Consider the following 14,073-nt stretch of genomic DNA (forward strand, 5'->3'; position numbering starts at 1 on the left):
CTGCTGAATCCAAATCTCCGAGGGTGGAATCTCAAACGGTATTTAAGGGAGCTGCATGGGAGGGAAAATGAGCCGCACAACGCCGTGCCTTCTCCAGAACCCCGACTCGCAGCTCCGGGTACTCCGGCTCTCGTTCCAGCTGCGCGGCCCAGCTCACCTGGTCGGTCTCACCTGCGAGCACGCACTCGCGGCCCCGCCCCCGGGCCCGCGCCGGAGCCCCGCCCCTCGGAGAGACTCGGGCGCCTGGGCCCGCCCCCCGCGCCGCGCCGGGCCAATCCGGCGCTGCGATCTCAGACGTCGGGTTACGCGCGGCGCCGAGTCGGCCGCGGGGAGGAGGTGCCGGCTCCCGGCTCGGGCTCCCGGCTTCGGCTCGGCGGCGCGGCCCCGGCAGGCAGCGAGGCCGGGCGGGCCGCGGCGCCCCGCGCCCCTGCCGCCAGGCCCGCCATGCAGGGCCCATTCGGGAACGCGAGCCGCGGGCTGCCGGGCGGGCCGCCCTCCACGGCGGCGGCCGGGGCGGGCCGCTGCGAGAGCGGCGCACTCATGCACAGTTTCGGCATCTTCCTGCAGGGGCTGCTCGGCGTCGTGGCCTTCAGCACGTTGATGCGTGAGTCCGGGACCCCCGCCCCTCCGGAGGCCCTGCACGGCGAGCCTTGCGCCCGGCCCAGCTGCGGGGACCCTCCTGGCCTCACAGTTTGGGCCTGGGATCCCCGGCGCTCAGGCAGAGGCGCCTTCCTCGCCCCGCGAGCCCTTGGGCGTTCCCAGCTGGGGGGTGGGAGGCGGCGACCCCCGGCCCCGGGGTCCCTAGCTGCTCGTCGGGTCGCTGCGGCATCCACCGAAGAGGTCCGCGCCCCTCTGCTCTTTATCTCCGAGATGCTTGCCTAGGACTCGCCCCTCCCACCTCGTTCTCGCGAATTAAGGCGAAGCCCCCCTGCAGCCCGGAGCCGTGTCCCCCGAGGGGTCCCCTCGCTTGTGTAAGCCCTCAGTCAGGTGCTGGGCTGCTTTCCACACCTTCACTCTGCAGGGACTGGCCACCTCCGTTCTTGGCTAAGTCCTGCTCCCTCGCCTCGCTCGCTCGCAGCCCCTGGAGCCCAGCGCCCTGCAATCCGGCTCGCGGTGCCCCTCACCTGCGCACACACCTGTGGCCCTGCTCCCCGCGCCCGCAGCTCTATTTTCCCTTCGGTAGGAGCGAGACCCGCCGGGCTGCCCTGTCTCCCACATCGCGTGCCTTCCTCGCCTGTCTCCCCTGGCAGGCCCACCTGTGTCAGCTCTCCTAATGGACTGCGGGCATCCCTGGCTTCCCGGGCTGTTCGCTTTCCCAGCCCACTTTGATTATTGATAGTGGAAGTTTCCCTCCTTTCCGGAGTGGCTTAATGGAGACGCTGGCTCAGAGGGTCTGGGGAGGTCCCAGAGTGTTCAGTACCCCAGGGGCCCTTCCTCGGGAGTTCTGTGGAGAAGGAAGCCCTCCGTGGCCCCACGCTGTCCTGTGTGCCGTGGGGCACGTGGCCTGGTTGTTTTCTTCCCGCACACCCCCCCTCCCCTATTAAGGTACGGACACGGTGGGTGCCGTGTGGCTCTGGGGGTGTCCCTGGGATCGCCTTTTGGGGGAAGGGTAGGTTATCACTGTCTGTGCAAAAGCGTTAATTCCACAAATGACTTGTTCTCGAAGCCTCTGTGAGGAGTTCCTGCAGAAGGTGTGCTCCTGCGGCAGCTGCGCACCTGTGCAGGGCCGCCATGCCTGCCTGTAGTTCTCTCGGGCTGGAGGTGGCCCTGGCTTCGATAAGTCTCGCAGTAAGTGCACAGCTGTGTAGTTTAGCCACCACCTACCCGCCTTGCTGTTTTCTGAACAAATACCCACTTGTTCCCGCAGCACGGGTTTGTGACAGCTTAGCTGTGATAGCTGGTCACTCGTGTGCATGTCCTGCGTGTGTGTGTGTGTGTGTGTGTGTGTGTGTGCAAGGCCTTCTGAGTGGTCTCCTTTCCGCGCCCCCTCCCCTCCACCCTGGACAGCCAGCCTTCCTTTCTCTGCAAAGGAACTGTAGGTTTAACTTGTATTTTGTTTCTCAACTTGGGATTTCTTAGCCTAGCTCTGCTGATGGCCTGGCGTGTCCCTGTGATTGGAGAGGGAAATGTGACTGTGACAGGGCTCCTGGCTGAGTGTGCCAAGCCACATGTGTCCGAGGGGTGACACTGGCCCTGCGAGTTTATAGGGGCTTGCTCGCTTCTCTGCGTCGTCTTCAGTGTGAACACCAGTGCCAGTCCCACCGTGACATTTCCTGTGCACAGCGTGGACAGAACTTGTGGAACCAGCTGGCAGGGCCTGGGACGGCGTGGGGTCGAGTGACGGGGCGAGAGCTGGGAATGCTGGCGCTGTGTCTGCACCAGTACTGGGCTGGAGGTGAGAGCGGGAGCTTCACCTGCCCACCTGGAAGAGGACAGAGCAAGCCGAGGTACCGGGACTGCGGGGACTGGACAGGAGGATCCCACTGATGGGACCCAGTCCCAGAAGTGCATTTCTTCCCCCAAACCCCTTGGTGCGCTCCACCAGGAACCGTGGGCTTTTCCTTTTGGAACTGCTGGGCAGAGAAGGGGATCTTTAGGGAGCTGCTTGGCACTTTCAAATGGACTTTGCTGGGACAAAGGAGAGGGGTGGAGGTGGCCTAGGGGAAGCCATCTGTGAGCCGTTTGTCTCTGGCCTTGGTTTTCAGTCCCCTGGGCACGGGGCAGGCTGTGGGACGGAGCAGCTCCCTGACAAGCCCTCGAAGGGGAGCTCATGGTGTGTGAAGATAAGGCCTCTGCCGCCTTTGCCAATCCCGGATGTCTCCTTCCAGCAGTTCGAGATGGCGATCAGTAAGTGCCAGGCCTGTCCCCGCTGAGGCCCCAGTTGTCCTGGTCCAGGACTGCGTCCCCTGAGCTGTGCACTCAGTGCTGTACTCGGAACGTCCTGGTTCTGATGATGGGGACTGCTCGGGGACAGACAGATCGGTCCATCCACTGGTTCATTCCCCAAATTCCTGCAACAGCCTGGGCTGGGCCAGGCCAGAGCCAGCCACCAGCACTCCATCCTGGCCAGGTGCATTAGCAGGGAGCTAGGTTTGAAGCAGAGCAGCCGGGACTCAAGCCGGTGCTCCAACATGGGATGCATATGGGATGCCAGCGTCACAAGCGGTGCCTTAACCCTTGTGCCAAGGTGCTGGCCCACTTATGTCCCTATTTCTGTTCAGAAGCCCCTTTTTTCGCAACTTATAAGTTGCTTAGACTTTTGTTTATTTTTCGAGATGGGGGCAGATTGTCCTGGAGGAAGATGTCCCAGAAGCGTTTGGTTTGCACAAGGATTTCTCCTTCAGTTTCCGGTAGATGTCTTCCTTGGGGCGGGGAGGGAGACCACAGACTAGCTCAGGCCAGACAGTGGTAGTGCGTGAGGCCAGCCATGTGGCCTCTCTCAGCTCCATGAGCCCACTACAGGCCCCGGGTCCCCAGGCATGTCCCCCTGCCAGCCTCGCCCTGTCAGTCCAGTGGGCTTCCCAGAGGCTGAGGGGCCTCCCTGTGCAGGCAGAAACAGCAGACAGCTCGCAAAGGTACTTCCCACCCTGGGCTTCCCGGGGAGTCAATGAAGCGACCCACGGGTGTCTGGAGAAGCACTGTGTGCCCAGGGGCTCTGTCCTGACCCACGGGGGACAGACTGGAGTGGCGGCAGAGCAGAGCCGGGCGGGCCTGGAGCACCCCACACAGCTGGGGAGCTGTGCAGTCGCCAACGCCGTGAGCCCCAGGCCAGCGTGGGCCTGTGTGTGTGTGTTGGCAGTGGAGGGTGTTTGCTCTCAGGACACGTGAGTGCAGAGCAAAGTCAGGCCACCTTCACCCTGCACAGCAGGGCTCTGGGCTCAGGTGCAGCCAGGAGCAAGTGTTTGGGAAGCTGGGGTGAATCAGCCTGTTTTCATGTCACAGCTATGGGGACCAGCCAGCTGGGAGAAATGGGCCAGTGTTTTACAGAAACAATGCTGGCACTGAGAAGTGATAGTTTTGTTCCTGTAGCCCAAAGTAACATCACAAACCAGTGCACCTAGCTTTGGGATCGTAATGTCAGTTAAGAGTTTCTGTGATGTTTCTTATCAGCTAAGTCTCATAAGGACATCTTGGACAAGGAAGACCTAGAAAAATGAATAATAATAATAAAGCTGTAATGTCATCTAATATCCAGTCCGTAGTCATGTGTCCCCAGAGGTCTTAAGTCTTCTGTGGCTGAGTTTTTCAACACCGTGCTCCAGTCGAGCTGCACACTGGAGGAGTCCCGGCTGGTGCCGCGGCCTGTCCCGTGCCCTGGGGTTGTCTGGGTGTTTGCTTGTTGTGGTATCTGAGCTGTTTCCTGTGTTTGGTCTGCTGGAGCAATTAGATTCAGACAGCCTTTTTTTTTTTTTTTTTTTTTTTGCAGCAAGAATAGTGCACAAGTAGCGCCCTGAGTTTTGGGTTGCACCCCACTGGGAGGCCCGTGACAAGGGCGCATCCTCGCTGTTGGAGGGGGACCTCTCCCTTGAAAGGGTGTGTTTTCCTCCCACAGTCAGTCAGTGATCCCTGCAGTGGGTGGTGGTGCCTCAGGATGCCCTGCATACCCTGATCGCCAGTACCTGCCACCCAGCGGTCAGCCCCTCCGGGTAAAACAGCGAGATCCAGGGTGGCACAGGTGGAAATGGAGCTTGTGAATCAAGACACGTGTCCCAACATGCACCAGCACCTGTCAGTGTCCTTTCCTTCCTCTAGAGGGCCAGCCCAGGCAAAGGGACAGAGAGGTGCAGGTCATGTGAGACTGGTCCAGGGTCTGTGTTTTTAGAAAGCGCTTCAGAGTGGCTAAGTGCTGATATATTTGGTAGCGTTTCTCTATCGTGATGACCTGCCTTATTGATGCTAAAACTTCACGTCAGGAGGGAGCTGTCTGAATTAGGGGACAGTCTGAATAACTCCACCAAATGGGTTTCTCAGACTTAAATACCTCTGCTGGCCAAGCATGGCCCTGTAGGGGCCCATGGAGCCTCTGCTGCTCTAATGATCCGTTTAAAATACCTGGCAGTTGGTGTCACACTTGCATGAAGAAGTTCAGAGTTGAAGGATTTTTACAAGTGGTTAAAAATAGCAGGATTGGGGCCGCCGGCGCTGTGGCGCAGTGGGTTAACGCCCTGGCCTAAAGCGCCAGCATCCCATATGGGCGCCGGTTCTAGTCCCGGCTGCTGCTCTTCTGATCCAGCTCTCTGCTATGGCCTGGGAAAGCAGTAGAAGATGCCCCAAGTCTTTGGGCCCCTGCACCCACATGGGAGACCCAGAAGGAGCTCCTGGCTTCGGGTTGGTGCAGCTTTGGCCATTGTGGCCATCTGGGGAGTGACCTCTCTCTCTCTCTGTCTCTACCTCTCTCTGTAACTCTGTCTTTCAAATAAATAAATAAAATCTTTAAAAAAAATAAAAATAGCAGGATCCCCCCCTCTCTGTCCCAGATCGAATCTGAGCAAGCTCTCAGGATGGTGGGGTGACCCTTTCTCTTCCATGGGGCTGTAGGGATCCCGGTACCTCTTAGGGAGCCAGCTCAGTGTTGGACCCTCTGTGGGTGTGGCTGGGGACGAGGTCATCTTCCTTGTCACCGTCAGAGTATTTGCATTCGGGGATCCCGTTGAAGGACGTTTCACAGGAGCTTCAGTTACTCGTTTTCTGGGCTAGGTTAAACATTGCCCTCTCTACATTTGGCCTTCTTCCTAGAGTGCAGATTGGTGGGGGCGGGGGGAAGTACTGTAATCCAACAGCAAGGTGGGTGTGAATTCCGACTCCGCGTGCATCAGAGCAGGCTGGGGCAGACACGAGTCCCGTCCTTTCCCTCTCCCTTTCTTGTGTTTTCATCTGCTGAGGTGAGGGCCATGTGGGCTGTGGGTGGCCAGTGGGTGGGCTGAACCTGGACAACTTCCAGGTGTCCTTATTTTCTTAAGGCTTTTTTTTTTTTTTTTAAGATTGACTTGAAAGGCAAAGTAACAGAAAGAGGCAGAGACAGAGAGAGCTTCTGTTCCCTGGTTCACTCCCCAAATACTGACAACAGCCAGGGCTGGGCCAGATAGGAGTCAGCAGCCCATCTGGGTCTTTGACATGGGAAGCAGTGACCCAAGTACTTGAGCCATCACCTGCTGCCTGTAGCGGCGCATTAGCAAGAAGCTGGATCAGAAGTGGAACAACCCGGACTTGAACCGGCATCCTGTTGTCCCAAGTGGCAGCTGAACCCCCCTCCCCCTGCACTGTCCTCCTGGTTATCTTTTGCCCGGGGTCTCAGGTAGTCGTCAGCGGTGGCATTGGCTGCCAGAGCCGGCTTCTGCCCTGCAGCTGCTCTTCCTCAAGTCCTCTGTGTTCTGGCTCACAGGAGTTATTTTCATTTGGCAAACAAGCAGGGCAAGCAGGTGAGGGGCATTGTGCAAGGTCTGGTGAGCAGGTGCGGAGCTGAAGTGGAACCAGGCCCAGGCCGCAGATCATCCCGCTGCTTCTGGCCCCTGGCTTGCTTCGTCCACCCCTCTTTCCACTGAGTGCGCTTGCTTCTGACTTCTCTGAACCTGTGGCTGTCTCACTGCATTTTTAGCTAGCTGAACAGTTCTGATTTTCCTTTTGGATCATTTTTAAGGTCCAAAGTATTACCTGGAGGTTCAGGTCATTTTATAGCTACTGGTAGCATTAAAGAAATAAATGTGAAATGATTTGCCAGTCATTTCATGCATGGAGAGGGTACTTCAGAAAGTTTGTGGGGAAAAATGGAATTAAAAGGCAAGTGTATTTTGGTACAGAAAAAATTGTGAGGGACAGGCATTACGGTGAGGCAGGTTAAGCTGTCACAGGGAATCCCCGCATCCCATATCAGAGTGCTGGTTTGAGTCCATCTGCTTTGCTTCTGATCCAGCTTCCTGCAGGTGCTCCTGGGAGACAGCAGGTGGTGGCTCAGGTGCTTGGGCCCCTGTGAAAGGACTGAGTTCAGAGCTCCTGGCTGTTGCAGGTATTTAAGGAGTGAACCAACAGATGGAAGGTCAAGTATGTGTGTGTGTGTGTGTGTGTGAGTGTGAGTGAGTGACTTTCAAGTAGGAAGAATACATAAACATTTTAGAAAGCATGTTGAGTTCCATGCATAGTTTTTCCATAGTATACATTGTCCGTGAACTTGCTGAAGGCCTTGCGTGTGAGTTGCATCTTTGGTTTGCCTTTCTGGCTGGGCCGAGGGTGGTATTGTGTCAGGTGGAGCTCCCGGCAGCCCGAGAGGGGTGTGCATGCTGAGGATGGGATTTGCCACAGCACCAATGGTTTCAGGTTACCCACTGCTTTCTACAGACTTCGTTTCCCTGGTCCTGTGTGATGGTGAGCAGAGCCACCAACAGCCTGCAGAACTGGGGGTACCTGTGAGTCTCCCAGATGTGGCTTCCTGCCAGGCTACCCACCTAACAGCCCTGAGCTTTCCCACTCGGCCCTGTTGGCAGTCTGGACCAGGTGGGCCTTGGTTGTGGGGGCCGTTCTGTGCTCTGTCTTGTACTTCTTAGCACCCCTCAGTGTGTAAGCCTAGATGTTCCAGGTGCCACCAGCTGTTTACTGGGTGCAGTGTCACCAGTCCAGCGTGGGCATCACTCAGGAAAGCCCCAGCAGCTCTAGAACGGGTCAGTGGGTCAGGATGCTGTCCCCAAAGCGTGAGCTCAGAGGTCTGTGAGGATCTGTTGGGTGTGGGTGCTGCCTGCTGGAGTGGGCCACAGGTGTGTGACAGGCCCTCCCAGCTTAGCGCGGAGGATGCTTGCCGAAGGCGGAACGTACGTGGCGGGTGGGGATGAGCGATTCTCCGGGGCCTTGGTGCCTTCCCCTGCCGGGCACTTGCTGGAGGCAGAGCGAAGGCCAGGGCTGACAGCCCGGAGGTGTGGTGAGAGCAGAAGGCTGTGTAGAGGAGAAAAGGGCCTGTGGCCAGTTCTGGGGCTGGAGGGTGCGTGGAGGGGCTCCAGAGAGCTGGCCTTGTGATCCGTTTGCACTGATGTTTTGAAAGCTTTTTTTTTTTTTATTAAAAAAAATTTTTTTTTAATTTATTGGAAAGGTAGAGTTGCACAGAGAGCAAGATCTTCCATCCACTAGTTTACTCTCCAAAGGGCCACAACGGCCGGGGCTGGGCCAGACCAAAGCCAGGAGCCAGGAACTGGCTCCAAGTCTCCCACATGGGTGCAGGGGCCCAAGCACTTGGGCCACCTTCCACTGCTTTCGTGTGCGCATTAGCAAGGAGCTGGATCGGAAGTGGAACAGCCAGGACTCAAACTGGCACCCATGTGGGATGCCAGCGTCACAGGGGGTGGTCTGACCTGCTGCACGGCAGCACCAGCCCCAACAGCGTTCTTTTTAAAGCACTTTTATCACCATGTCGCTTTTACATCTCCTGCGGCCCTCCTGGGGCACAACATATTCTGTGTGTGGAAAGAAATGGGGGTCCAGTGTCCTTCCAGCCCCCTGTCCTCTTGGCAGTGCCTCTGACACGGCTGGGGCAGTAACGGGGGCAGATGTGTTGTGTTTGCTCAGTGCCAGGCAGAGCTGCTCTGGGAAGCAGCTATCCATCGTACCTCTGTTTTCTAGATAAGGAAATTGAGTCCCACAGGGGTCAAGTAACCCACCCAGGGTCACCCAGCTGGTGAGCGGCAGAGCCGGGCAGTGCAGCCCTGGAAGCCTTGCTTGTGGGTAATAAAGGAAGCAGCTGGTATTGACTGTCCCCTCCTTCCACTTGGGCACGGGTCAGTAGCGGCACTCCCGGCCCTGGTTTCTTTTTTTTCTTTTTTGACAGGTAGAGTGGACAGAGAGAGAGAGACAGAGAGAAAGGTCTTTCTTTTTCCATTGGTTCACCCTCCAATGACCGCTGTGGCCGGCGCACCGCGCTGATCCAAGGTCAGGAGCCAGGTGCTTCCTCCTGGTCTCCCATGCGGGTGCAGGGCCCAAGCACTTGGGCCATCCTCCACTGCCTTCCTGGGCCACAGCAGAGAGCTGGCCTGGAAGAGGGGCAACCAGGACAGAATCCGGCGCCCCGACCGGGACTAGAACCCGGGTGCCAGTGCTGCAGGTGGAGGATTAACCTAGTGAGCTGCGGTGCCGGCCTCTTTTCTAAGATTTTTTTATTTATTTGAAAGTTACAGAGAGGCAGAGGCAGAGAGAGAGACAGAGATCTTCCATCCACTGGTTCACTTCCCACATGGCCGCAATGACCAGAGCTGGGCCTACCCAAAGCCAGGAGCCAGGAGCTTCTTCTGGGTCTCCCATGTGGGTGCAGGGGCCCAAGGACTTGGGCCATCTTCTACTGCTTTCCCAGGCCATAGCAGAGAGCTGGATCAGAAGTGGAGCAGCCAGGACTCGAACCAGCACCCATATGGGATGACGGCACTGCAGGCAGTGGCTTTACCCTCTACGCCACAGCACCAGTCCCCAGCCCTGGTTACGTATCCAGCCTTGCTTTGCATGACCTGATGGCTACACAGAAGCGGCAAGGCTGCAGTAGGGTTCTGGCCGCAGGCAGCGGGCTCAGCCAGGCACGTGCTGGGAGCTGCCGTCGCCCACTCTGAGGCTTTAGTAAGCTTGGGCTTTGCTCTGGAATGTCGTGCACAAGAACTCCAGTAGTCAGCATGTTCTAGAAGTCCTGTCACCGCCACAGCAGGATCATCGCCCGCTGAAACTGCCGTTGTGCCCATGAGAACAAGAACCTTGGTTCGAGGTCATGCCCTGCCACCACACGCACGCCCCGCCCCACCGCCACCGGTTCAGCATAGAGCATCTTCCTTCCAAAGGGCATCTGTGCCGGAGGCCGGCCGCCCCCCAGCCGCTGCGGAGAGGAGGAGGCAGGAGCTGCCCGGCTCAGCAGGAGCCAGGACATGGTTTTATTTGGGGGTTGCAACGTGGGGGTCCTAGAAGAATATGGGAACGCTGGGGACTTGGGACCATTGTTTTCTTCGCACTTGGCCTCGGGTGTTTGTGGCTTTTCCTGTCACCGACCCAAGACAAGCATCGAAACTTTTCTGACTTTTCCTTTATGTTCTTGCTCGTGGGTGGAGTGGTGTGTGCAGTAGCCCGGGACACAGCCAGGGCCGGCGCTGGGCATGGCACGTGTTCATCTCTCTCAGAGTGCTTGTTCCAGGCTGTGGGCTCTGCGGGGTCTCTGTGCTCCCCTGTGCTCTTCACAGCCTTTCCCATGTTCTTAGAAGACACTTGATGATGCAAGTGACGGAACAGGGTACACCTGACACAGGCACGAGAGGCATCCTGCAGCACCCCGCGTCCTGGCCAGAGCTCCGTCAGGGCGTAAGGGCGAGGGTGAGCCCTGGGGCCTCAGGCAGTCTGGGGAGACTTAGGTACTTGCTTTATTTCTTGTACTCCTCAGCACCCCTGGCTTGGGATCCCTGGCTTTGTCCGCCTGTCCTCAGCTTTCTCCGTAACAAATCCCAGCAGTTACTAGCCAAAAATTAAAAAACAAAAAAATCAGTTTAGCAGATTACATATTGATTTTTTTCAGTGTGTATTTAAGTTTATTGACATCGGAAATAGGTTAAAAAAAAAAAAAAAGTTCAGAAACGCCCAGCAGATGTGCTAAAGTGTTACTGGCAGAGCTGGGTTCAAGCGTCACCCGCCGTGGGTGGGGTCTTCCTCTGGCTGTGGCTCTTCTGTGACAAGTTCTTGCTCTCCCAAGCAGAGGCCCTCACACCAGGCCAGTGTGGATAGGAGCTCAGGCTAAATTTTGGGCTGGGGTGACTGAGATGTAGGGTGCAGGGGCAGCATGGTCCGAAGGCATTTGCCAGCCTACAGCCAGGCCCCTAGAACTGCTGACCCGTGTCTGGGAGCTCCCCGTCCTCACCACTAGAGCTGCCGTTGGGTTAGGTGGTGGGTCCTTCTTAGCCCAGGACTTGGGGGACAGCCAGGCTCCTACGTCCTGCTCCTCTGAGCTCTTCCTGTGCTGTGGACACTGCCAACAGGGCTGCTGGTCCCTGACCCTGTCAAGCCCATCCCCCTGCCTCCCCACCTAGCTGTAGCCTGTTCGTTTTCCAGGAGACTCCCTGATAACCTTGGGCCAGGTGGTTCTTCTGCCTTGGAGTCTGTGGGCTGCCCAGCTCCTGCCCGCCAGGCCTGTGCTGGCACATAAAAGGGAGCGTCAGAAATCTCTTGGAAAAGTGGAATTGCATTGAATTTGGTTCAGGAAATTGTTGAAGTCCATACAGATTTTTCTCATAATATGCATTTTCAGTGACTTTTTTGGAATACCCCTTGTATGCATGGATTTCAAAACTCTTTGCACCAAGAAACATTTTAATTCCATCTCATTTTTTAAAGATTTATTTATTCACTTATTCGAAAGAGTGACAGAGGAAGAAGGAGCGGGGGAGAAATCTTCTGTCCACTGGTTTACTCCCCAAATGGCTACCACAGACAGGTCTGGGCGCGGCCAAAACTAGGAGCCAGCAGCTCCTTCGGGGTCTCCCACATGGGTGGCAGGGACCCAAGGACTCGGACCATCTTCTGTTACTTCCCAGGTTCGTTAGCAGGAAGCTGGGTGGGAAGCAGGGCAGCCGGGACTCCAGCCAGCGCTGCCATATGGGTGCGGCAGCTTGAGCCACTGCGCCACAGCGCTGTCTGGAATGGAAAGTGGGGGTGAGGGGGGTGCTCGCAGGAAGTGTGCAGCCCAAGCCTGCTCCTGAGAGCGGGAGCTCGGGGGTGGGGGCCCCGGGCCTTTCCTCACTGGGTACTGAGTACCTGGGCCCGCGTTGTCTGAGGACACAGGTGATCTTTTATGTAACCATGGAGCAGTAATCAAAACTAAGGACGCTTAGCGGGAAAGCCCTCTTGTCGGTGCTCCATCCCTGTTCAGGTTTCATCCGTCGCCACATGATCTCGTAGCGGTTTTTCCCTGGTCCAGGGTCACCTGTGGCATCTCCTTGCCACATCTCTTCAGTCGCCTGCAGTCTGGAACAGTCCCCTGCAGGCTGGAACAGTCCCCTGCCTTTCTCTGTCTTCTCCAGCCTTGCACGTCTGAAGAGGACAGACGGGTGATTTTGCAGTACGTCCCAGATGGGCTCCATGTGATGCCGTCTCGTGGTCACGTCCAGGTTACGGGGTTTTGACCTGGCTGCTTTGTTGGGGTGGCTCCTGCAGGTGTCTCTGCCGTGAGGTCACAGTCTTCCCCTGGGTAATTAGGAAGTGATTTTCAGGGAGACTTTGAGGCTGTAGAAATACAGGACCTGTTTCGTGTTCTCTGTAAAGTCTGCCCTGCTTGGGAGGTCAGAGCCACGAGTAAAGTGAGGACCCTCTGGCCGGTCTTTGGTCTGGTGACTGTCCGGCGACAGCACTGAGTCCCATTTGTAGAGGGTGCGCTATGCGTTGAGTCCTGTGGTGAGTGCTCTGTGTTGTTAACTCCTTTGCTCATTTTAACTCCATGAGAGGAGTGCTCTTTTTATCCTGCTTTACACTGGGGAAACTGAGGCCCTGAGAAAGGGGTTTGTCTGAGGCTGTGACAGCCCTAAGTGGCAAAAGGAGGACCCAGGGGCCAGCTCCAAGATAGAAAAATGAGGCCCGCTCAGCCTCACGAGCCTGTGTCACAGGCGCTGCAGAACGAGGACAGCTGCTGGGGAGCCAGGTGCCGGCACGTCCGCCACTGTGAGACCCTGGAGTGCTCCCTGGTGGAGCCCCGGGAGCACTCAGTGGGTGCCTAAGCTTCCACTGCTCCAGAGAGCGGGACACGGCTTAGAAGCAAGCCCGGTACTTGTGTTGACAGACTCGGTGTCTCCTGCCGCCCTGTCACAACACAGATGGCTTCTGACGCCAGATGTCAGGGTTCTCCCCACACACCGTGGACACCAGCTGGCGTCCTCTCACTTCTGACACTGTCTAGCTGCAGACAGCGCCACGTCTCCCAGCTTACGGGCTCAGTGTGCAACACTGCCCCGTCCGCCTTGTGCGGGCTGCGAGCCCCAGGCTGTCACCGGGCTGCTGCCGGCAGCTGCAGATGAGGGAGCACAGCCTCCTGGGGTTCAGGTGAATTGCTCGTGTGACTCACGGAAGTCAAGGAAACACTCGGGTTTATTGGCTATTCCAAGGGACACTGCATTTTAACTAGCATGTAAAGTAATATAAAGGATATTTCCTATGCAGATGAAGAAGGACGAGGCATGGGGGAAGGGGCCACCCTCCAGAAACCTCCACGTGTTCCGGAAGCTCCCTCAGCCCTGTCGTTTCTGGAGACTTCATTTCACAGGCGTGACTGAAGCGTGGACAGCCATGTAGACCCGTGATTGGATGGAGAGCGTCTGATCCAGTGCAGACGGGCTGGGCTGGGTGGGGAGACCCGGCCGGGCCTGTCTGTCCAGACTGTTCAGCCCGCCTTCCTCGGGGATGTGGGACAGGGACAGGATCCCTTCTGACGTGGGAGTCTTATCAAGTACTGTCACACAGAGTAGCTGCAGGATTTCTTTATGGTCAGCTCCAAGATAGAAAAGTGAAGATGAGAAATGTTTCTGTTTTCTGCCTATGGGCAAAGAGATTCTAGTATCTGTGGCCTGCCTTGGGGAGGGAGTTACAAGCCAGGAACTGTGGACAGTAGCCAGAATATATTGGTGTGGGTTTGGCCTTGCAGTTAAGATGCAACTTGGGATGTCCACATACCGTATCAGAGTGCCTGGGCTCAGTTCTGACTGTGCTGCCGGTGCCAGCTTCCTGCTGATGGACTGGCAGCAATGGATGATGGCTCAGGTCACTGGGTCTCTGCCACCCATGTGGGTGACTCTGATTGAGTTCTTGGCTCCCAGCTTTCTCCTGGCCCAGCCTGGCTATTGTAGATATTTGGGAAGTGAACCAGTGGATGGGAGCTCTCTGTCGTTCTGTCTGTATCTCAAATAAATCATCCATTTAAAGAACTTCCCCAAAATGTATATCGTAATGTCACCAAGCCATAAACAGAGATTGGCTAGAAATAAATCACAGGTCTAAATGTAGAAGTAAAACTGTAACACTTCTAGAAAACATAGGATTATGGCTTTGTGATTTGGGGGTAGACAAAAACTTTTTAGGACACAGAAAACT

The 14,073-nt window shown here is 56.7% G+C and overlaps 1 protein-coding gene across 2 annotated transcripts in view; it reads left to right on the plus strand.

The window, feature by feature from the left end:
- Positions 1 to 317: 317 nt before the first annotated feature.
- The window catches only part of STIMATE (STIM activating enhancer), a 38,402-nt gene continuing 24,646 nt past the window's right edge, over positions 318 to 14,073 (plus strand). Inside the window, exon 1 of one of the 2 annotated variants that reach the window (XM_008260802.4) lies at positions 318 to 604. In XM_008260802.4, coding sequence (XP_008259024.1) covers positions 445 to 604 — 160 coding nt within the window. In that variant the 5' untranslated portion in view covers positions 318 to 444. The remainder of the gene's footprint in view (positions 605 to 14,073) is intronic. The other variant, XM_070050726.1, reaches the window with a different exon arrangement.

The sequence above is a fragment of the Oryctolagus cuniculus genome, chromosome 10 (assembly GCF_964237555.1).
Source record: "Oryctolagus cuniculus chromosome 10, mOryCun1.1, whole genome shotgun sequence".
NCBI classification, from domain to species: domain Eukaryota; kingdom Metazoa; phylum Chordata; class Mammalia; order Lagomorpha; family Leporidae; genus Oryctolagus; species Oryctolagus cuniculus.